Source organism: Bombus bifarius, unplaced genomic scaffold (assembly GCF_011952205.1).
Source record: "Bombus bifarius isolate JDL3187 unplaced genomic scaffold, Bbif_JDL3187 scf7180000009832, whole genome shotgun sequence".
NCBI classification, from domain to species: domain Eukaryota; kingdom Metazoa; phylum Arthropoda; class Insecta; order Hymenoptera; family Apidae; genus Bombus; species Bombus bifarius.
The window spans coordinates 1,055,116-1,079,688 of NW_022885363.1; the positions used below are offsets into that span (position 1 = coordinate 1,055,116).

The following is a 24,573-nucleotide window of genomic DNA, read 5'->3' on the forward strand; positions in this document are numbered from 1 at the left end:
AAGTGAAAAATCTAGGAAAAGTCTAATTGGTTGCTACGTAACTAAGAACCGCGGAAAGATGGAAGAGAAAATTTAATAAACTTTAATTTAATTACGTATCACAACTCTTACAGATATCATCTATTTAGTTTCATAATTCATTAAGTTATAACTTCATCCTCTGTTACAATACGTCTTCATGACTTGGAAAGTAGAACGAATTTTTATGACAATAAACGTAGAGCATCGTTTTATAGACAGTAACGATATATTAACTTACACCACTTTGAGTCCGCAATTTTTAGCAATATTACGTATCTACTCTCAATAATTTAGTAAATAATTTTATCCACAGTTGTATATTCGAAACGTCTGAAAAATATTATCACATTTGTGATTAAAATCGGTCTTAACGTTTCTCGGCCAGATTCTAGCCGTTCCGTGGAAAAAGCTCCTAAATTCGATTAAAATACAGAAAAACGAGCAACGAATGTCAATTGGACGACATATATGTGTAAATTTAGAAGTGAAAGTAGTATTTCCTCAGAGACACGTAAGCGTAGATAGCGATTAGTTAGCTTCATGTTTCTCGCGAAGGCGTTAGAGCAAACACAAGACCGCAGTTGGCATTCGATTACCGGCAGACTTGATGGCTCGTTACTGCCTCCGGTGTGGGAGCTGGAATTGAAAACGTTACCTTTAACACCCTGTAAGCTCAATTTCGTTCGTGTGATGGTGCAATCGATAAGCGATTGCCGGATTAATGCGAGCTTCGTTCACATAACAACCATATAAATTGCTGCTTTCATCGACTACGAGAATTCGTTTCATTTTGATTATTAAACAAAATTAAAAAAAAAAAAAACTTTCAAAACACACAAATATATCATAGTAATTTAATACACAGTTTGAAGTATTGCAGTATAAGCATAAACCTAAAATTAAGCGGAACCACGATTTTTCGAGGGTGATTTTAATGATTGTTCGTGAGCTAAATCGCGGGGCGTCCACGCGGCATGAAGAATAGTCGCGATTCATCACGCTGGAACGGGAGAGAATGGACGGAGGAAAGAGATAAGTAATCGTAGAGCTTAAAAAGTGCGCCACGGAGCGGCGATGGCGGACGAAACGATCTAACGCCGGCTTAACTACATAAGTACATCTTTCTTTTACGTTGCTCGCGAACAGAGCCTGCAGCCTCTCGCCACCTTCGTCCTTCGTTCAGCCCTTATTTCTCTCCTTTCACCTATCCGATCGTGCCTTCTTCTACCCCCTTGCGCGGCCGTCCCACTCCCGCAATTCTTTTCCATCCATCCTTTTTCATACCATTCACTCTATCTTCTATCATAGTCTTCGGCAAGTTATGCTTCTCATACGGGAACGACTAGTTAAGTTATCGCGGATCTTTTACAAGCGGAGAATTAAGATTAAGCGGAACCGACCACGATATTGATTTTCCACGGATGAATCTTCCTATTCTCTTTACATTTGTTGGTTTCCCAATTTGTTTGGTTTCATCACTTTCCCCGCGTTTTCCAGCGAAATATATATCGATATTTTCATCGTTGATACTCTTCTTCCTTTCGTCGACGTCTCTCGACTTTTCCTTTGGAAGATCGCACCTCGGGATTCTGTTCATCCCTCAACCCCCACGATTTTCCTCTTGCACCCTATTATCCGCGGTGGACACCTTGCCGCGCGTTTCTTCAATTTCTAAATCTTCTCTCGAAGTCCACGCCGTTTTCTTCCTCTCGTGCGTTCCCTTCTTTGTCTCTCCAATAAAGAAGCTCCTCAGCAACCTCTTCACCACCTCTTCTACCCCCTTCTCTCTCTTCGTCCTCCTTTTCTTTTCCCTCCAGTGTTCGCTGCAGCCCATACTAGACTCGTTCTCTCCTCGTTCCAACAACCTCCTCCCTGTCTTCCTTTCTCCGTGATCCTCCTTTCCTCCTCTCTCTTTCTCGAGCGTTCGCGCCGCCTTTCTGCGTTACGGTACGATGCGGCAGAGCCGCGCCGCTGGCGGCACGGAAAAAAGGCGGCCCTAAAAGAACTTCATATTTTTTATGCTCTGACAGCGACTTGGGTGGTCCAAAATGGCCGCCAATGATGTAATATAGTGCTCTCGCGCCGACTATCCCACCACGGAGACGTCACGGCAACCTATATAGAGGTAAAGCTTCTCTTTCTCTTCCTCTTCTTCTTTCTCTTTCTCTTTCTCTTTCCATTTCTCCTTCTCTTTCTCTCCTTCGTGTTATTATCTCCCTCTCTGTATTGTTTCTTCTTCCTCTAACAACCTTTGCCCCCTTCCGCCTCCGCTCGGCTTGACGGAGACCGCGGCACACCTAAACCCTTAACCACCTACTTCTAACCGCACGGGTTCCTCGGATCCCATTGCCGGCCTCTCCCGGGGCATGTAATTACTCGACGGACGATGTCTTTCGGCCCTTTTGCTCCTCGACCGTATTACCTTCTTCGGCCGCGCTCAGCCGCATGGCCAAAGCTGTCGCGCGGACAACACACCGGATCGCGTGGCCTTTTTTCCCTCGACCTGATCGCGATTTTTCTCTACTCTCAGGGGTGAGTTTGTGAAATCGTAAGAAGTGCAGCTTTAGAGGGGCGAGTAAACTGTGCAGAGGTGCAAAAATTGAACCAACACTTTGTTTCTTTCCTCTTTCTTATTGATTTGGGATTAAAACGTCGTAGGATTAAATGGGAAGGTTCGTAGGAATGGAATTGTTTGACCTGGAATTATTCTATAACCAGGAAAGATTACGGTCGGAAAATGCCTGCTTTATTGTGGAAACTATAGAATTATCTTATTATTTTATACGAGTGTTTTAATTTCGTTACTGTAGGATCTCACGGAGGACTGATTATTTAATTCGTCGATACTTCCGGTCACCAGAGACCGATAATAAAATACATTTATTTTACATTCATGTAGATATAGTTAAGAGCTATTAGGATTATCGTCATCCAATGAAAAATTCATTAAGTTTTTCAGTTAAGAGCAACAGCGATAGGCAGGAAATCGAAAGAAGAATATTTTCATTAGAGTTTTTTCATGTGTTTAAAATAATTGAAATTTTCAGTGAAACTTCAAATTGATACATCGATATCGAACCCACTTCCCACTGTCGTTCAAGCTTCCGTGCTACAATTATCCTCTGTCGCCTGAGGCCGCTTCGCAAGCGTCGTAATGGCGGCGAAGCCCTCGGGAAAGTTCGACACTTCCCTCGCCATATATTTATGAACGCATTGTGTCTTTTATCATTGCGAAACGAACGAGTTTATCCAGTTACTTGCTGTCAACAGCAAAGGAATTAACTCTGAAAAATACTACGAAGCATATTTTCACCAGAGATAATCGACTCGTCTTTCCACTTTGTTTACGATCCTCGACTACACACGTGCAGCAACAGGCGACGCTGTTGAAACGAAACAACAAACGTAGAGCCCGCCTTTTCGCCTAATCTCAAAGAAAATCTTGCAAACCGTGCTGAGCGTGCACAGGTACCCCAGGTCCAAAGTTCCACGCGATATTTAACGCAGAAAGTATGGAATCTGGAAACTGATACTAGAACGATTCGTCACGCGGCACAGTTAAAAGAACCACACGTTTCCTTCAGGTAACATTCCAAAAACTCGAGTCGAATCCGATGTCTCTCGATCGGTTCGTCGCTTTAAATATTATGACTTCGGCGTTTGTCACGCCGAAGAATTTGTTCGACGAGCAACAGCAGGCCGATTTTCCCATAGCCCTAATTCTGAAAGGAAATTGTAAACGTAACAAATTTGACGATCGGCAGATTTTTTTTTAACCGATCGATCTTTGGCTGGATTTTTGCAGTTCTTGGCCATCGAATTAAAATTTCGCATCTTCGATTATAGTATGTTTTGGTAGTGTTTGTACTAATTAATTAAAAAAGAATTAAATTTTTAAAATGTCAAATTTTATAAAATGGATATGATTTCCTAACAACGAATTTGACGTTATAATAATACGACAACTGGATGATACAAGTACCTACTCATACAGACCAAATCACTATAGCGTCGTATACATATATAAATTATTAACATATATATGTACGACGTTGTAGTAAGAAACTTTACTGTTAAGATTCGCTCATATTTCTCACTTTTACCAAAGAAGTGAAAAGCATTAAAAGTATCAAATTATCCTAACCAAATGGATCGATGCATACGAAATTTCATTTCGCTTCGAGGATTAAATTGAGAGGGCCAATTCTACCATCTATCGAATCGTGTTCTAACGTCAATTGTCAACTATTGAGCAACTAAGTGATTGTCAACGTGTTCAAAGCACCTAATCTATATTGTTCTCTTGTTGTTTGGACTTCTAGCTTTAATTTAGTAAAAAAATTCTATCGATTAGTTATTTAGTTTCGTTTTTATCCCAATGTAAAAATGGAAGAACGAGACGCGCATTTCAGACATATTTTATTGTATCATTTCCGAAAAGGCAAGAACGCATCGCAAGCACACGAGAAGTTATGTGCCATATATGGAAATGAAGCCTTGAAAGAAAGGCAGTGTCAAAATTGGTTTGCCGAATTTCGTTCTGGTGATTTTTCACTGAAAAATGCTCAACGATCTGGCCGTTCAGTTGAAGTTGATGGGACCCATATCAAGGCCATTATCGATTCAGATCGTCGTAGCACAACGCGTGAGATTGCAGAGAAGCTCAATGTATCGCATACATGCATTGAAAAAAAATTAAAACAGCTTGGCTATGTCAAGAAACTCGGTTTATGGGTCCCTCATCAGCTTAAGGAAATTCATTTGACGCAACGCATTAGCATCTGCGATTCGCTTCTGGAACGCAACGAAATTGATCCATTTCTGAAACGACTGATTACTGGCGACCAAAAGTGGATAGTTTATAACAACGTTAATGGGAAAAGATCGTGGCTGATGCAAGATGAACCAGCCCAGACGACATCAAAAGCTGAGATTCATCATGAAAAGATTATGCTGTCAGTTTGGTGGGATTATAAAGGAATTCTGTACTTTGAACCTTTACCAAGAAACCAAACGATTAATTCAAACGTATACGTTCAACAACTCGCCAAACTGAGCGATGCAGTTGAAGAAAAGCGGCCAGAATTAGCAAATCGTAAGGGTGTTGTTTTCCAGCATTATAATGCAAAGCTCCACACATCTTTGGTCATTCGCCAAAAATTATTGGAACTTAGGTTGAGGTGTGTTATCATATCCACCATATAGCCTTGACTTTGCGCCTTCAGATTACCATTTATTTCGTTCCATGCAGAACTCCTTAAATGGTACAATTTTTAATGACGCTGATGATGTAAAATCACGTTTAATTCAGTCTTTGCTGACAAAAATCAAACGTTTTATGAACATGGAACTATGACACTGCCCGAAAGATGCCAAAAGGTCATCGACAAAAACGAACAATACCTAATTGAATAAAGTTATATTTTTACGCAAAAATTTTGAATTTTTCTCCTTATTTAAAATACGCAATCACTTAGTTGCCAATCAATACGCTACTATATTAAACAAGGAGCCTTGGAACATCCAACAAATACAGGAAACAATAATTAAAAAGTTAAAGAATTCTCTATGATCATAAAAGAATAATAGTTATAATTATAGTTATAATTTCTCTATAGTTATAATTTCATCGCGAATGAACGCGATTTCCCGAGCCAAGGAAACGAAAGAAACGTCGATTCACAGAATAATATGAACGGAACTGAACAGCGAGAGAGGATAATCGTGGCAACTTTCTTCATTCCAGGGTCATCGATCATCCAGTTCGGAGTAAACACCGCGAAAGAAGAAATTCTCGATGCTGGACAACGTTAATATCAAGATGAGAGAGCGTGGAGCGGTTTCTGCTGATCGGAGAAGTTATTGTTCTTGCACGACGTCGCCATATTACCAGCGAAAACAGCTACTTCTGGGATAATCCGGCGAAGAAGCAAGCTACGTCCGGATCATTGAAGCACCACCATTTGCGCCGGATCGCTAATTCCACGCCCATTCTATGCTTTACTGCTGGTCGACCGATGGATTCAGGATATTTCTTGAAGCAACGTTTGGGAAATCTTCCAGAGAACGGAAACCGATATTTCTGACGACCGTTTGCGGTTTCAGCGGCTCGTTTCTCACCAGGAAACGGCTGCTTACCGACAGATTTTTGATGAGTTCGATCCACGGAAGTCCAGCCATTGGTCAATTTGAGACGTTGTTGTTACAGATACAGAAACTTCTTTCATATTTTTTGCTCCTGTTTTGTCCTTCAAAACGCTTTATATATATGTATATAGTACAATATAGTATAATATTTTTTCCATTCTTAATTCTATACTTTTTTCAATCCTACTGTATTCTTTGAGCCGTTCTAAAATGGATTTTAAATTAAAAACACTTGAAAGACTCTTTTAGACTGCGAACAAAATTATTTTCTCTTAATTGTTGATGGTAGAAACACTTTTTCGAGCGGTTTTGCAAAGAACACACAACGCGCTAAAATTTAAAATTAGTTTCATTAAAAACAGATACTTTTATCATTTAGTTAACTAATAATCTCTAAAAATATACATAACATCGAGTATGGAATGGTTAAGTATAAGCATGCTAAAACAACGTTGCTTGTTAAAACAACGGTGAAATTTTAAAACGAAAATTCAAAGGACTATAGTACAAAATTGGGATGCCTATAATAGAGACCATAATGTGTTAAAAAGGGAAGTTGGTAAATAAAATACGTTCTCTGATATTGTTTTCTTGTATATGGTATAAAGTTGAATAAAATGGTTTTGAAAATGGTCTGGTTGAAATGTTCTTGTTATTAAGAAAGCACGATTAAAGTATTAGCAGTAAATCGTTGGTAGCCATTTATGCGAAGTCCTACCGATGCTTCTTACCTCCTTGTACCCGCCAGTTGTCCCCGTTTTCACAAAGAACTTTATTCAATAACGCAATTAAGACCACGGCAATGGAACGTTCGCGTGTAACGATCGAATTAAGCGCAACGAAACGTTCTCGGTCCAAAACTAAGTACCCCACAACCGTAATGCATTTCGGATTGCAAGTTTCTAAATAAGAAGTTGAGTCGCGTGAAACCTTCGTTAAAAATCCCATTTGTTCCTAGTACTTCGGTGTAAACCATAGTGATTAAAATGATTTATTTCTTCGTTTATATTGTAATCACAGTATCGTTCGATATTCTGCAGCTAAGATGGTATTCCATTTATCTAAACCCATTGAAGAACAGACAGTTCGTAGAATAGTAGCAGTTCACTGATCTTCCACGCTACTTTCACACAAGTTCACGTTCGGATAAGTGATCTCAGCCTAAAGGAATCTGTTTAAACATGCGGACAATTGAATTCTCTTCTAGGTTTCTATAGAAAACCGCTCCTAATGCCAATTGCGTGGATATTTTTACGTGAAAATTCACACAAACAATTTTGAACGTCCAAGCTTCAACTCACATTTACAATTCATACATCAAATACATACATACATACATACATATCGATATACATACATATACATACATTACAATTCATACATATCGATCATTGGCTTTGTAAAAACGCATAGACAGAGATGAAAGAGCTTAACAAACGCGCACGATTACGCAACGATAATTACTCGAGTATTACAATACATAAAATAGCATTCCGTTAAACAAAACTCGTACAACAAAATTCCACTGTATCATATTGATACATATCATATCGATATCTAGAACTATACTTACCCTAATCGAGAACAGTCGGTATCTTCTTCCTTCTTGCTTATCAATTTCAACGCGCATTCGTACCACGCTTGAGGAACACACAGGCGAAGGAACACGATACGAAGCGAACACACAGTAACGATAATAGGGAACGAGAGGCGATCCAAGTGTTCGCGGCGGTTTCAATCTCTGTCGGGATCGGTATTAATATTTATCGAGCGTTTTCGAGGCGCAGTAAATATGGAGCGAAGCCGTGGTGCGGCGCGTACGATAATTTCATTGCTTAATTCGAGCGCGCCGAGCATCTGGCCCAGAGGGTCGAGCGAAGAGGGCGCAGAAAATCGGCCAACGCCACGCGTGCTCGTTCGTTTTTCGTGGCCGCGAAATCACCAGACCCTCGCTGAAGATACCCGATGGCTGTAAACAATCGTTTCGTACCGGCCGAAAAATATTACGTCTTCATGGACACCGAGGTTACGCGGTCGCTATAATTTTGTGATTAAACTCCTTCTGCCATGCTGTGTGTGCGTGGCCGTTCGCCTGTTTCCTCTCTACATATGCGTTTATCCTGTATCGACGATAAGGAAAGAGGAACGAAAGAAAGGTAGCGAAAGAGAGACAAAAAGGAGGGTGAAGAAGAAGGGGGAACGCGAAGGCCGTGGATCGATCGATGATAATGATCCCGTTGATGATAGCTCGCTCGTTATTATACGCGTCTCATCGGTTAAACGAAAGAGGAAAGACGTACCTATAAAGAGATGCAAAAGGAAGAGAAAGAAGAAAAAAGGAAGGGAGAGTGGGATAAGAGGTGCGTTCGTGTTTTAAGAGCTGGAAGCGATTGGTCGACGCCATTACTCACACCGTTTGCGCCTGCCACATGGCTCGATGGATCTTTTCTTCTCTGCTCGAGCCCCTGTTCCACTTTCTTCGTTCTTCTTTTGAGTTTGTAACTTGCACTTTCACGGGTATCCGATGTGCATGATTGTTAGGCTACGTGCGTGCATTTGTTGTCACGTGTGCTTGAATGAAAAAGTTATGGAAGTTTGTTAGATAAATGGAAGATTGTTGGATAGCGTCGGATAGAATTTATATTATTTATCACATTAATACACTGTATCTCTGATCTTTTATATCCTTGCATTATATATTTCTACATATTAACACGAATTACCTTTGTATTAACGCTTGCACTCCTATGTCGAGTGTGACTCGACATTAGTTTTTAGCTCAGGAGCTCCTTTGTCGAGTCCGAAACGTGCGAAGGAAAAGCAGGATTGCGTCCTGGAAATTGTTTCAAGATATATCATACACTTAAAAATTACAAAATACAACAATAGCGTGAATAAAACTGGTATTTAAGTGAATTTCTTTCTTACCTTATTTATTTAAATTGTCCTATTTTTTAGTTAAAGTAAATTTCAAATAAAACACTTAAAAACGTTGGGAGCTGCTGCTAACGAAATTGAAACAAATTTCGGAGTGCAAAGGGTTTAATGAACGAAGTATGCCGTGTTTGAAACATCCTTTCCTTCTTCCAGAAAAATAGATAGTTTTCACTATAAAAAAGAAGAACATAGAAGACATTATTTATTCTTGTTGAAAAATCAAGCTCTGGATACGATAGAATGAAATTGTAACGCTAATTTTTATAGATTTGTACTATTTTTTGCTTACATACTGCTAAATCTGATTTTATCTCTTGCACCTTGTATTTGTACGAGTATGAAAAATCTTAAGCTGGTTTTACAGTTACTTTTTTCCTCAATACGCGATACTTCTGGTACTTTGACATTTCGCAAAGGACATAATCTGATTGCATAACGCGCGATTAATTTCCGATGTCTTCACACGACAACAACCGTCAGAAAATTCTAACTTTCCATTTCTCGGCCGTCTATTTGGATTCGTCATATCGTCTCATATTCACAGACAAACAATATGGTGGCAGCTCGTTGGCTACGCGAAACGATCCGTCAAATTGGCCTTATCGCGCTGTGTCTGTGCGTTTATGCGAACCCTGCCATTAGCGGGAAACCGACGCGCGTCAATCCGTTTTAAAAGTGGTGCGTCAAACTCGCACGCCAGCACCAGGATCCCAAGGAACACGTGCACGCTCGTCGAAGGGAAACGTGTTCATACGACTCGTCAACGGCTTGTTAAACACGACGATGGCGCGTGAACACTGTACACGAACAGAAAGTTCAACAAGGGTTCATCGACTGGAACCGTGCATCATTGCAAATGAATTCGCGTGCAGCATTTAGGTAACTTAATCGTATAATAGAACGCCTATTAGTATCCAGAAAAACTGGAAACCACTTTAAAAACAACCATCTATTACACGTGTATTCGATTTCCGAAGATTAACGATTCTAGATAGTTTAAGACTTAACTTTAACCTTTCGTAGTATGTGATCACGTTTCAGCATCAATGAATTTTTATTTAGTTAACGAGGCAAGCGAGTAGGAGACAATTTTACTCGAACGTTCTTTTGATATAGTAGCGATGAAGCAGCGTGGTGTTGCAGAAGTACAAGAAACGCGGCTTATCTTTGTGCGCTTTGGAAGACTACGAGTATCCGAGGCTCTGCAAAGATTAGCTTCCAATCTACGAGGCAATGTATTAGGTCGTTCGAAAAGTTTCTTTCATTTTATAAGGAAATAATGGATGCACAACATTTTCCGTTTTATATTATGTTATCGAATTACGTACGATCCATTTTGTTCTATAAAGATATAGATCACAACATTCGACAGAGCAGGTTTCATGTTTCTATAAAGATGCATCGTTGTAAAAGACGTGTCTATAAAAGAAAGACACTTTTCGGACAAACTAATATTTCTCGATACATTGCTTCTATTTTGTAATATTTTCTGTACCACTTCGATCTTCCGTTCCATCACGGCATGTAAAAAGTATGTTTCTGTGCAGCGCACTAAATAATTGCAAACAATTTCTTCATACTCGAAACGAAGTATCAGAATAGTAGATATGTTACGTCCGGTGACTCTTTACATCAAACAGAATTCATCCCTCGGTCAACGCGACCACTCGCTGTGCAAATATAATTAGTCGGACCGTAATAATCGTAAGGAACTGTCATAAACCTAAGCTTTTCAATTTTACCGTTAAGGCCGTTAATTGGTATAAAACACCTTCAACTCAAGAGGTTCCTTATGGCTATTGCTCCATCAGGTAAAAAATGAGAAAGTCGGCTTTTTCCCATGTTCGACGGTCATTTCCACCCGCACGCAACCGGTGGTGGGGCGACCAGCAATAGTTTTCCTCTGCGACAGCATCGTCACCGAACTTCACTGATTCATCATCTTCAGATCAGTCAACATCTCTTCACTGTCTATATCTACTTTAGATCAGTCATCTGTTTAACCTATATGTCTACAAGTTGTTGAAATAAAGTGTAAATTGTAATTTGTTAACTCAGTGTTATAATCAATTTAACCACCTCTATTATCCTAAATGAAATAGGGGATCGATCATTTCGTGGCGCCGATTGTATAATCGTAACGAGAATTTACGACTCCTGTTCACGCGCTTCCTCGAGATCGCGTCTCTCCGCGAACGGTCGAACAAGATATAAAATATGAAATAGACTACGAATAGATTATATAATATAAATAAATAATATAATATAAGTAAAATATTAAAAAATCAAGTTAAATTACAAGTTAGAAAAAAGTACAATTATACCGGTGCTTGAATAACTTACTTAACTTATTTTTAAAAAAAGTGATCAAGAACAGGCTAGAAGGACGTAATTAAATAATCGTCTTCTTATTAAATTTCCATAAAAGTTACACCATTCGATTTTTCTCGTCATCAGCATGGAATAAAACGTGTCTCAAAATTGCTCTTTTCCGTCAAACACGAACCTGTAACCTAAAGATTTTCATATTATTTCATATTATTCGACCAAGATCAAATAAATCTTAAAGAACTTAAAAAAAATTTGTTCAATAAGAATATTGATGATGAACGTTGAATAATTAAAAAGATAAAAAGGTGGAACATCAGATACGAGAATTTTTGGATCGATTGAATCGATGTTCATGGGCCATGACGCAACGACGCGACGCGACATGACAGTCTTTTTGTCCAGAACGTTATGAAGATGTCGCTGAACAAACGCCACCATGGAGACGTGCGAAGCGTTTACAAAACGCTTACGCGTACCATGGGCCGCGTACACATCAACGCCGGTCGCATTATCTGATGGCACCGACATACGTCTTCGCTGTCAGCCGATCGTTAAGGGAACAATCAGACATGTCGGAGACGGATCGGCTGCCAACCACTTCTACCCTTCCTCTCTTTGATCGCAATCCTCTTTTTCCTTCTTCACTATTCTTTTATTCCTTCCTGTGACACGTCTTTCCATTCGCAAACGTCGAATCCGTCACTTTGTTTCGCAGCTTCTTCGACTATATAATAAAAAATAAGCGATAAAAAGATTCATCATTTACATGAATTGACATAAAATTTTACAGAATTTCGCTTTTTTGCTGCGGTAGAATATTATATGTTTATTTATCTGCTATAAAATCTAATTTGTAACATCGTGATACATGGAATGATTTCATCTGTTCACAGTGTTATAAGGTTATACTTTGTTAGCGTTATAAAGTGTCATAAAGTATAGGAAACTAGACAACATCGAAAATTCTACGTCAAAATTTGTAATATTTGTAACGTCAGATCCAATAAGCGTATACTTTCAAATGGATAGCTGCTAAATTTTAATTAATAATTGCGCTGTGTACAATAACATTTAAAACTTACAAAGTTCGTAGTATACATATATTATTGTTGTCCTATCTCTCACATCCGCTAAATTGGTTTTATTTGATCAATCAATCCATGTTATTAGTTAACCTTAACCTATAATTCATACTACAAACACGACAAATTTTTCAATTTTGGTCCAGAAATATCACAAATCTCCACACAATATCATAAAACAAGAAGTTAAATTCAAAATTACTAAAGGATTGCCATTTTTCATTTGGTAGGGCGTATCATTCTTATAAAACGATCTATAACCGTTTTACGCAACGCTGGAAAGATCCAATGGCGACCGAATGGAAATTCGATTACTCGTGTCCCGCAGGTGTTTCCCTCGCGGTGTCCCTTTATTACGTGACAATATTGCAAACGTTTCTTGTCGGCAATAAAGCGTCTTAAGATCCGTGCCAGATGTCACCGTAGGTAGCGTCATATACGAGACCGAAATCTCAAATATTAGCAGATTCCCGGCCGGATAGAGAGAATGGTGCACGTCCACGCTCTAATATCGCAGCTTTTTTCCAGCCCTCGGCGATGCGATGCGCGCCGCGACATGTGCGCGAAACGGCTTATGAAACTTTCGTCGAGCACAGCCATCGCGAATAGCTATCATCCCCGACATTACTTATCTCCGACTGATGAAACTGGAGTATACATGAAACAAGTGTTTAAAGAAAATAAAAATGACGTCCTTAGTTATACTTTCGATGTGTGTACTTATATCGTTTATTCTTGCTTGATGAAATTTTTAGAAAAAAACTTTTTCTTTTTATATGAAATAGGATATTGCAATTTTGATAAGGTAAAATATATTTAACTTTGCTATTTCTTCACAGTTTCGCTATTTAATATTTAATTATTAAAATTGTATATTTTCATATACATACATATTTTAGATGATCAGAAGAATTATTTGAAAAGGTTGTAAATATCTGTAATTCGTGGAATATGTCATGCACTGCCATCTATTCATATTTCCTCGAATCTGAAATTTTTTGACATTTAACCATCTGTCGGTAAATTAGAAGTGAGAAATAAATCTTTATTACCACGACTGTCTTACCGCATCGCAATGCTGATAATCAATAATGTTCACGCGCCATTATTTCGCGCACCGATGATTCCAGCGTTATGTAACGATGTCAACGAAGTCTACTTCGATTTTTCTTTAATTTCATATCGTAAATTTGTGAAATAACACGCAAACAACATAGTGTCCTTAGTGTATTTATTTTTTTTTCATATGAATTATGTATATACATGTGAATTCTTTTGAGACAAACATCACGGTCTCCATGCCTCTTAGTATTCGAGCTTAATCCTTTCAACGTGTAATGAGAGAAAAAAAGGATGATGTTCTTTCCTGATGACGTAGTGATAAAATAAGATGATGTCACAATGATAGCTACGACGTAGCATACCCTACTGCAAAGTAGCTTCATCACATTGTCAATTCCTGAAACCGACAAAAAACAAAGTATAAGTTTTTAAATGATATAGGTGAAATCGTTTTTTTTTTTATACACAGATTTAATCAGTCTGCCAAGATTTTCAACAATATTATAAATCTGATTATAAAATAAATGCGAAACCATTGGTAAGATCATCACATAATTGTGTTCTATAAAATTTTGTATTTCCGTTTGTAAACTTACCATAATAGCATTGACAATATCATTCTGATTATTTTTAAGAGCTTTAATAGCCTTCCCTCGAGACACATTGGCTTGACACATTACTAGGTCAATGTCTTTTTCTTCGACACCCGTTTCGTCTACTTCTTCTTCTGATTCTTCTTGTATTGGTGCAACAACCTTTAAAAATACAAAGTTAAAAGATAAAGTTAGTATCAAATATGAAATGTTGCGTTAGAGTTTTTTATAGCAACCAAATACGATATCTTACCGTAGTACTACCGCCAGCTTCAGTTGCTGGAATAACCGGTGGTTCCTTAAACTTCTCAGCTGCTGCTACTTGAGCTTGTTGGCTCAGATCCTCAATCTGTAAAACAAATAATTTCGTTAAATAATTAAAAACCATAATATTTGAAAAAATATACAATTATTAAACGTATCAGTCTGCCAAGGAATTTTTTCTACATTTCTTTAATTCATAGTATGCGAAACACAAAACTAATCATCACCTTCTCTGAGATATTATTTCTCTAACATACTACTTCAAGTTATTTCCAGAATTTTACCTTGGCTTCGCCAAACACTATGTAAGTATCTGAAGCTGGATTCTTTAACACATCTGGCTTATTGATTACAAAGAGAATATTTTTTGATTTACGAATAGTCACTCTGTTAACTCCTTGCACCTGAACAAAACAATTTCAAGTATTTATTTATTCATACATATAAAACAATATATGGCATATTGCATTCATCTAACATACAGGCTTTAATCCCAACTTGCTCATAAGCTTCCTGGCTTTTTTCTCTCCTCGACTTTGTTTTGCTTTAGAAACCATATCAATGGGAAGACCAGTGACGGTTGTCCCTGGGAAACCAACAGTACCCCCAGCTCCTGCATCGTCCAATTCCGGGATAGTATCATCTGAATCTGTATCAGTTCCAGATCCTGTTGCAGCTGCTTCGACCTTAGTAGGTTCAGAGCTTGCAGCTTTGTCGAGTTCAGTTAGTTCTGGCATATTTGTTGATCTGTAACAAATAATTACATTAAATAAATAATAATATACATTTACCACTTTTTATTATATATTACAAACTGAAACAAATTGCAAAATATATATGGTCAGCATTTACTCTTTTTGTAAAAAGTATAATTTTTTACGATATGAACAAATCTGTATATTAACATAATTTATACATTGATACAATCATTCTCCATAAAAGTCGGCCACACGTGTATTACACCGGGTTAACAAAATCTGCCCCACCTAATATACCCTCGTTTGTAGTATGACTTTCAATGAACATGAACGACTTCGCAAGTGTAGATAAAATAACGATGAGATTGATGAACAAATTGTATGTTATTAATAAATATAAAACAATTAAATGGAGAAAATAAACACTTATCACACAATGATTGTAACAGACAAATGGACGTTGTTATGGCGCCCACTGAAGGTAGTCGAAAAATACTTGCAAAGATACGACCGACAATTCCCGTTGCTATTTATGTTTAACTATCGTGACAAGATTAATTGCGTTCCAATAATTGTGAGTGACACATTTTCAGTCTATCCGCGTTTTTATACGGTGTTTTATATCGTTATGCAGCACGATGAATTTCGTGCGTGAAAATCATCGAAGCACAAACATTTCGCACGTTCATCGTTGACAATAAATCATTACACGCGATATGATTCACACAAAGGGATATGTTTGTTACTTGTCTCTCGATATTCGCGCTCTTTTACTATCATTACAGAACGATGCCGAAAAAATCGTTAGATTTACCTCGAACGATAATCCGTCGACGACCGAGCACTATTTTTACCATGTAAACTGAGACCAATTCACACGTGTACTCGTATGAGCATAATTTTGTACTTTTAAGAACACAAAGCGCAAGCAGACATTTTGTTAAATCAGCACCCGCAATTGGCTACGCAAACCAAAAAGAAAACATTGCGTTTTACGGAATTCATTTCGAAAATAATTTCAAGAATATTAAACACGAATAAATATTAAAAAGAATATAAAAAGTTTATTAAAAAGGGAAATATTTACATGTATGTATATCCGTACATTTATATGTATGTATGTATATCTCCATGTATAGTATAATGAAAACTATAATATATGTTTATAGTGTACACATATTGTAGTACGCATATTTTATAACAGTTTTACAATGGAAATTACTTCTACATATTTTTTTTAAGGTTCATCGGAAATTCATCGATATCTATTTTTTCTATGCTTTCTTCACGATTATGTACCTTTTTTCGTTCCGATTCCGCAGTATCTAGTTAATCTACATAATTGCAATTATTTTTTTTAGAAAAAATATTGAATTATAAACATGTTTAATTGTTATTAACTCTATTGAGTTCCTTACCACATGTATTTTTTTCTGATTTAGTATCTGTATCAGTATCTTTAGTATCAGTAACAGATTCAATCTCTTTCAACGTTTCTGTAGATCTTTCAACTGCTTTCATATCTAAATTTAAAAATAATTTAAAAATAATTGACTCAGATTATTTTTTTTAAATCAACAAGATCATAGTAAGTATACTCGTAAGATCACGTATTTATTTTCCTTTCAAACCTAAATCAGATGTATCCTTTGATTCAGTTTGTTCATCTTCCAAAAGTTCTGTACTGGTGTTAGCTGATAAATGTTCAGAATTGTTTAAAGATGGATTACTAAGTGTAATATTGTGTTCTAGTTTTGGAGCAGATGGCTTCTGTTTCCTTGCAGGATTCAAAAAATTGCAGTAACAACATCTAAATCCTACAAAATAAAAATACATATATTTTGAATATTTATTATTATAATTAAATTTTTATACATAATTCTTGCTGGCAGATTATAACAAATATTTACCAAAATATTCAAATTCCTCTTTGAGAGCCATTCCATTGTGCAACTCACAACCTCGACAAATTAATGCATATCGATTAGATGGACCATCCCCAATGAGATAATCAATTATTCGATCCAAATTAGTCCTTTGCGGCGATAATATTGGACGTGGTAAGATTGATGAATAGAATAAAGGAGACTCTATTATGTAAAATTTTGCTTTGATAAATTTACAATAGAAGGTAATAAAATACAAATGAAATAAAAAAATAAAAGTTATTAACTGTAATCCACAGGATACTAACTATGATTCTGATTTGGAGTATTGACTAGTTTATCACTACTCTGAAGAGGAGTATTTGGTAAATTGCGAACAGGAGTTATGCCAGCTGGGGCAGGGCCAGTGTTAGAAGATATGCAGCTTTGCGCATTTAATGCTTGATTTTGACTTATTGTTACACGCTTCCTCAGTTCCCCAAAAGGAGATCTAGCAAATTTTATACATTGTGGTGTACTAGATTGTTCAGGAATTTCTATTGCAGGCTAAAATGAAAGATTCTTTTAATAGATGCATTGCCTTCCTTTTCAAACTGTTTTCATATAACTAACTGTTTGAGATATAAACCTGTATATTATAGACAACTGAAAAATGAGTTAAAATAAAGAAAATTATATTAATACTATAGTCAATGCACTTACTGGAGTCATTTTTAGTTGATCAGGCGCAAACTTTAACAGAATTTCTTTAGCTTTTTTATATGTTTCAATCTCTGCAACTACATCCAGAATTTTCTTTTTTTCAGATTGCATATAGATTAATCTATCTTGATTTTTAGAAATTTTATATTTATAATACCAGGTTACCATCTTTTTTGTAAGCAATATTCTGTGACAATGAGATACATTTTGTCATACCTCTTGAATAATTTAGTAAAGGAAATAAATACAATTAGAATACTTACAAAATTGGAAAAATTAACAGTGGAATGATATAAAATATTTGATCATATAGTGATGCAGGGGAGAAATAGAAGTAAAAAATGAATGCTGTTATAATATAAAGTATCGCACTGTATAATATCAGAATTCCAATAATTTTTTTATGTCTTTGTTCTATACTATATCCATATCTTTCTATCTCTTTAATTTTCTGTTAAAGAAGGAATTTTCGATTACTTATCTAGTTATCAACATAAATACAAGTAAAAGAATATAAATATTTTACCGCATCAAGATCCTCCAAAATTTCAATTGTTGTTTTCTTCCTCTGAAATGTAAAAATAATTTACATTATAAATTTATATTACAAATATTGGCATATTTATATATGAGATCAATTTTCTAGAAGTATTTATTTTACTTTATGAGCATTACATTATATACATTACATTTATTCTCTTTTTCCCTTAGTATATATATTTACATATTTTAAAAAAGATGAATTTCAATTATTGAATTGAAATGAATTCAGCACAATGAACCAAGGATGTTCTTGGCATAATAATTAATATGAAACTTTATAAATAACTACATGCATAGCATATTTAATTAAAACTTTTGTTTGGAAGTATGATATCATATTTTTATATAGTAGTTTTTATTATGTGACATGAAACACATACGTTTATACCATATTTTAATAAAAAAGGTTCTCATATATTTCTATTTAAAAGATATTTACAGATATCTCTATGTATATAATTTTTCAACTGTTTTTAATTCAACAGTGACAAAATTGAAATAATATGGATGTAATGTCATTGTATAGTAATTTCGTATTGCGTGACCATTCTATATGAATTTCAAATCGATGTTGATTAATCATTCAATATTATGAATCTTATTCTAATTAGGTTAAAAAGCTTAAATCTCCTCTTTATAAAAATTAAAGGTTATAAACTTTTAAGTCATAAATTTGTACTACTTATAAAATAATAAGGTATGTACTTATAAAAAGTTGATGCACTGACTTACGCTAAATCTTGATAGAAATCTAAACAAGATTTCCATCTTAACCAACCGTTGGTGCCGATCGATCCAAATTTAAACTTAAATCACTTTGTGTTTTGTTTCGATGTTTATAGTTTCAATATTTATAAGTGTCATGATTTCTAACATATTTGTCATGACCTTTATAAAAAAGTACTTTTATGGCACAAGATGTTCATTTAAATAATATATCGGTAAATTAGTAGATATCAAAAAATTTTCTTTTCACTTGTCACTTTCTGTTGAATAAATCAATTGAGCATAAATATATTGTTTTCAATTAAAATGTGTATTAAGTTACGTTCCTTGTTATTTCGTGTTCGTTCCTATCGGCTATTCACCAGTCGAGATACGCTCCGTTTGAAACTACAAATCAAACTGATACGAACAACTCTACATTGTATGTATATGTTATAGAATAACGACTCGGCTTGTGCATCAATAAGAAAGAAATGCAAAGAAATAAATAAAATATATGTTAATATTATATATCACTAAAAATATTATAAATACTTGTAAAAATAATTGCAGCTATTCTTCCGAGAACGACCTTTAATTTAGACGAAACATTGAAAATATAATAGGTTCCTTTTAGATAAAAACAATGTTTAGGAGACAAATTTTTGACGTCTCAAAAATTAAGGCATCTTTTTAACATTTTTCATCTTTCCTACACATATTGAAGTATAATTTTTATGTATACAGTATAAACTTCAAACATGATATTATTATACATACATAAATAGAACAGAGGTATTATGGTCGATCACATAATAATCGATACATTCCTATTACTTTTATTGTATACGAAACAGTAGAGAGTAAATGGTAAAAATTTAGGCATCTTTCCTGTTAAATTACCTGAAAAAAAAGCTAGTTTGCATTTAATAACAAAGATATTATTATAACAACTCCATGGAGTTGTATAATTTTTATATAAGATGAAATCATTTATAAAAAAAAAAAAAAGATGAATTTATACAGTTTTCAGTGTGATATGTCTATTATTATGTACTGTTTTCGATCCCATTTCGATATATTCATTGATAGAAGGGATTGCCTGTTCTACAAGTACTATTTCCGCAGCAGACATCTTTGGTAGTCCAAAATTTTTTTGTATGCCGCCTGGGCCGAATTGCAATTGGCTGGTGAAGTAGCGACATCCCGGCAAAATATTTGATCGTACATAAGCAGAGGAAATAACATTTTTATAACCGCTAAGTCCTTCGACAAGCGCAAGGATTAATTTGGCAGCTGCAGCTCCATCAGACAGCACTGGACCTTTAAATTCAATATTTGCCATTTCTTTATCTGCGGCACGTAATGATTGTAACAACATTTCTTGTTGCGCCTACATGAATTTTTTATATAAGGTGTTAGAATGTGCATAAAAGAATTCTCTCCCTAAATATATATAACAGTTTAATGTAAATGACTACATTTTCATACATTGTTAAATCGATTGATTGGAGAAGCACACGACAAAAGGGGAACAATAGTGTTTGAATCTGCCCCGCCAACCATTGGAACTGATAAGAATGCAGGATTTAAATCCAGAAGATTCGCGGTTAATGCCTCCATTCGCATACGATCATGTGCAGTGGAACCAATAATTCTGTCTGGATCCCACCATCCAGCAAGTTTGTAAATTTCTGACACCATGGGAAGTATAGCCGTTACTGGCCGAGTAAAAACAGCTACCAAAGATTCTGAACTCAATTGCACCATTTGCTCAGCCATTTCGCTCACGTATGTTGATGCAGCCTCAAATTGTGCTGCGGGACTTACATCAATATTAGCATTTGTCTCATCCATCAATGCGATAATATCTATCTGTAAATCATATCGATTTCTACGTATCAATTTTATCAACGTTGGGTCAGTGTTGTATTGGAGACTGTACTGCTCATTTTGTTTCATTGTTTAATAAATAAATACATACTTCTTTAAGAGCTTCTTTTAAATGTTTTCTTTTAAAATATTTTACACGAGGTGATGTGTCAATATGACTAATATCTAAAATTGCATTAGCCAATGAATCTTTTGTATCTACCACATGTATTCGTTTTATAAGACGAAATTGTTTTAGAAGAACAGCAGCGTACATCAATGACTCGCCGCCTCCAATCATGCAAACTTTTATGTCACCTTTATGATCTGGTGAAAAGGAATCATAATTTTTTAATTGAGGTTTGATGTTAACATTAGCTTCTTTTTTCGATTTTTGACCATTTCCTTTATCTTTTGCACATTTTGATTTTTCATCGTCAATCGGCATATTTGAAATGTTGCGGTAAAAACGGCGTGGAATGCATTTTTCCATAGATACCAAAAGATATCGCTTTGATCCAATCATATCCAAACATTAATTTTTATGTGAATCATTGACGATAATTTCTTAATACTGTCGAAGATGATAAAAAGATAGAATTTGGAGAATGCTTAGGTTATTGACTTAAAAGTACATTGATTCTAACATAAAGATATAAAGATAGAGTGCGTGAGCGAGCCGAAAAAGTGACATTAGAATAGAAAGAAAACAATAAATATACGTATTGTCTATGTTGTTTATATTTTTCATTTATTCACATTATATTTACAAAAGTTAGAAATTTTTCGTTCATATATATATATGTACTTAATGTAATTAAAGAATAATGAAAAGAACTAGACACAACTAGATATTAATAAAACTCTGTTTTAATGCACGATTTATATAACGTCATCACAATATATAAAATAATATTTGCATTTTATTATGGACTTAATATTATTCTGTTATTTTATTGTTGATTGTAGTATATATGTACTTAACTTGCTTCTATGATAAGATCAGACATATCTGGAACAGACTGTATTTTTAATGTCTTTTCATTTGCTAAATGTAGCAATGATACAAAAGAAATAGGAAAACTTAGGACTTCTATATTGGCTTTTGTTAATAAATTCGGTAATGTTTTACAAACCTCACTAAAACATCTATTTTCTTTCATTCTATTTTCTTTTTCTCGGTTTTCAATATTTTCTGTATCATTGCACATAGTTAGGCTTTTCCAAATGGATTTTTTTAGTTGTCGCATATCGATTCTTTTAGCACGTGTACTATATGCAATGGATATCTTATTTGTTAATTTAGGAATAGCTACTAAGTTATCTCCAGTAAAAATCATTTGTGCTTCTGCTTCATCATTTTCAACTTCGTCATTATTTTCAAGATCATTATTATCTTCATTTAATGCATAGTCTTCATTAGAGACACGTGGACAATAATTTGATATATCATTTTCATTATCATAATTATAATTCTCTATATCAGATACATGAGTGGCATCTAATTGATCCTTTTTCATATTTATATGTATTAATTCATGAAGGTACAATTTAGCAGCACTTGCAATATCATAATGCATATCTCGTGGTAATGTAAGTCTTTCTTCATACCACTCTAAATTGGCAGCATCAAACTTTGTAACTTTACTTACTACAAATTTTGGTACTACTGTTGTTTTTATACTGTCGTCATAACATATTTCTATTTCTTTTCTTTTTCTACCTGGCTTCTGTGGACAAGCGGCGATAATTTTACTTCCAGATAGTTTTGAAAAATTACTTATTCTCCAATGAGATGGACCAGCCCAGTGTATATTCAAACTTTTCTGAAGGAAGGAATACTCAGATGTTTTAATCACTCCAACATTAGATAAAACTTTACATAAGTCTACAATTTTTTCTGTTGATTTTTGTACCTCTGCACATTTCTCTGTATTTTCCACATCATCTTGAATATCTAAATAATTCATATCATCATGAGGCACTTCTTCCTCAGATGGTAAGCTAGCATCTAAATCAAATTGAAATCCACTTTCATTGTCACTCTTTGACTTTATACCTTTATCTTCTTCTTCTCCTTCTCCTGTTTCTTTCTCAATATCGTTGATCCAATTTTGAAATTCAAAATTGGTTAAAAGTGGACATATTTCTAATTTAGAAAAATCTTCCATCTGGGGAATAATTATTTTTGCGTCTTTTTTGTCTATTTTTTGTTCTACAACATCCACAATAACATCATGATATAAATGTAAAGAATAGTTTGAATTTGCATGATTTGACAGCATTACTTGATATAATGCATCTGTAGTTTGTGAATCCTCATTTTCCATTATCCACAAAGAAGGCTTCATAATTTCTACAGTTCCTTTTAAGCTATCTGTCGTACTAAAAATCTTCTGTTTGTTTTTCTTTTTCCCCTTTTTCTTATGTATTCTTATATCTTTCACTTGATCTCCTTGCTCGGTATTTAGCTCTCCATTTACTTCATCAATTGAGCTATCATTTTGTTGCTTATCTATTCCACTAGCTATTTTCATTATTTCAGTATAAACTCCATCTACACGAAAACCATAGATTTTTGTGCTTACATCTAAAGATGTACTAGCTGCTTGCAAATTAGATATGTTGGCATCTTGTTTTTTTATCATATAGGACATGAAGTCAATTATTTCAAGACTAAATGCATTTTTCACATTAATCTTGTTTTCAATATTAAGTTTTATACATTCAGCCATACGATCCTTTATCTCATGTGTCGGCATATGTGCTAGAAAACCAAGACCCAAAGATCTTCGTTTTTTATTTGTGCTTAAATTTTCTACTGATGCTGTGGAAGCATTTAATTCATGACGTCTAGCCAATCTTTCAGCTTCGTCATTGTTTTCTACCAATTTGGGTGATAATGTACTTTGTAGTACAAAAGATTTTCTTCGCAGAGATGATGACGATGATGTTCCTAATATTATTTCCTTTTCCATTTTGCAGACTTATTTAAATATATACACAGAGATCAAATATATATAAATGTATTTAAAGATGCCTTTTCTCATTCACCTAAAACAGACATTTCCGTTTATGTACTTTACCAAAGTGTTAACAAAGTTTAACGAAAATGAACGAAAACAAAAAATACTTACCACTTAACGAAGTAAAATTGCCTATAATCTTTTCCAAATCAATCCTCATTAAACGTAACAAAGTATAAAGTTGTTGGAGTTCGAGTTGCATTTGTCGAAGTGCTATCAGTTCGTTAAAAAGCTCCTGAAAGTAACGCATTAATATTTACATAAATTCAATGAAACTTTACTTTTGTATACCTTATTATCCATTTAAAAGAAAGTTTGTAGAAATAGATACAAGAAAAATATTTTGAAAATTAACTTAATATTATGCATTCATTCCACAATGTTTTTCTTTGATCAACCGAAATTATCACAAATTCAAACAAGTTTGAATGCAAGTGTTCTTAAAACCATTTTATTTGGATAATAATAAATAATTCTTATTTTCATGGTATATTTACTATATTATTTTTCTAAATATATTGTTTCTGATAAATAAGAAATCAACTATAACAAAACAATTAAAACAATTACATTTATTTAATAATTTAAAAATTTTATTTGACATAAAAGAATATAACATAGCGACTACTAACAGCTGCTACTAAGCACATAGAAAAGCGCCAAGAGGCTGCGACATTAGCGCACCCCATTTCTAGCGCGGAACT

The 24,573-nt window shown here is 34.9% G+C and overlaps 3 protein-coding genes and 1 long non-coding RNA gene across 5 annotated transcripts; all 4 read right to left on the reverse strand.

Moving 5' to 3' along the window:
* Positions 1-376: 376 nt before the first annotated feature.
* Positions 377-8,971, reverse strand: LOC117215888. Its single transcript, XR_004489234.1, has 3 exons — positions 8,892-8,971; positions 8,582-8,739; positions 377-657 (listed from the first exon to the last, which is right to left on the reverse strand). It is a non-coding gene; the product is annotated as an uncharacterized LOC117215888 (long non-coding RNA).
* Positions 8,972-13,735: 4,764 nt separating this feature from the next.
* Positions 13,736-19,174, reverse strand: LOC117215877 (nascent polypeptide-associated complex subunit alpha). 2 transcript variants are annotated; one of them, XM_033462446.1, is made up of 13 exons: positions 18,999-19,174; positions 18,250-18,291; positions 17,987-18,174; positions 17,724-17,910; positions 17,330-17,567; positions 17,046-17,225; positions 16,767-16,952; positions 16,578-16,658; positions 14,920-15,188; positions 14,722-14,841; positions 14,427-14,522; positions 14,177-14,335; positions 13,736-13,977 (listed from the first exon to the last, which is right to left on the reverse strand). In XM_033462446.1, the coding sequence occupies exons 1-13, from the start codon at positions 19,032-19,034 to the stop codon at positions 13,963-13,965; spliced, it is 1,797 nt and encodes a 598-aa protein (XP_033318337.1). In that variant the 5' UTR covers positions 19,035-19,174; the 3' UTR covers positions 13,736-13,962. The 2 variants fall into 2 exon arrangements, with proteins under 2 accessions (XP_033318337.1, XP_033318336.1); XM_033462445.1 differs by lacking the exons at positions 16,578-16,658; positions 16,767-16,952; positions 17,046-17,225; ... (3 more) ...; positions 18,250-18,291; positions 18,999-19,174 and adding an exon at positions 15,950-16,075 and having other exon boundaries at positions 14,920-15,184.
* A 764-nt stretch (positions 19,175-19,938) lies between these two features.
* Positions 19,939-21,612, reverse strand: LOC117215868 (probable malate dehydrogenase, mitochondrial). The gene is made up of 3 exons (XM_033462428.1): positions 20,956-21,612; positions 20,463-20,846; positions 19,939-20,364 (listed from the first exon to the last, which is right to left on the reverse strand). Exons 1-3 carry the CDS (start codon positions 21,367-21,369, stop codon positions 19,990-19,992), a joined length of 1,173 nt encoding a protein of 390 aa, XP_033318319.1. The 5' UTR covers positions 21,370-21,612; the 3' UTR covers positions 19,939-19,989.
* A 79-nt stretch (positions 21,613-21,691) lies between these two features.
* On the reverse strand, positions 21,692-24,443 carry LOC117215856 (condensin complex subunit 2-like). Its single transcript, XM_033462393.1, has 3 exons — positions 24,161-24,443; positions 23,981-24,104; positions 21,692-23,897 (listed from the first exon to the last, which is right to left on the reverse strand). The coding sequence occupies exon 3, from the start codon at positions 23,819-23,821 to the stop codon at positions 21,824-21,826; it is 1,998 nt and encodes a 665-aa protein (XP_033318284.1). The 5' UTR covers positions 23,822-23,897; positions 23,981-24,104; positions 24,161-24,443; the 3' UTR covers positions 21,692-21,823.
* Between the last annotated feature and the right edge of the window lie 130 nt (positions 24,444-24,573).

Bases quoted from the DNA above. Each gene is read 5' to 3' on its own strand.
- LOC117215877 (XM_033462446.1), bottom strand. From the start codon at position 19,034: ATGGAAATCTTGTTTAGATTTCTATCAAGATTTAGC. The intron at 14,523-14,721 runs GTAAAATTCTGG...TTTGTTTTACAG, and splicing joins TAGTGTTTGGCGAAGCCAAG to ATTGAGGATCTGAGCCAACA. The intron at 14,336-14,426 runs GTAAGATATCGT...GTATTTTTAAAG, and splicing joins AAGCTGGCGGTAGTACTACG to GTTGTTGCACCAATACAAGA.
- LOC117215868 (XM_033462428.1), bottom strand. From the start codon at position 21,369: ATGATTGGATCAAAGCGATATCTTTTGGTATCTATGGAAAAATGCATT. The intron at 20,847-20,955 runs GTATGTATTTAT...TATGATTTACAG, and splicing joins TAAAAGAAGCTCTTAAAGAA to ATAGATATTATCGCATTGAT. The intron at 20,365-20,462 runs GTATGAAAATGT...AAATTCATGTAG, and splicing joins CAATCAATCGATTTAACAAT to GCGCAACAAGAAATGTTGTT.
- LOC117215856 (XM_033462393.1), bottom strand. From the start codon at position 23,821: ATGGAAAAGGAAATAATATTAGGAACATCATCGTCATCATCTCTGCGA.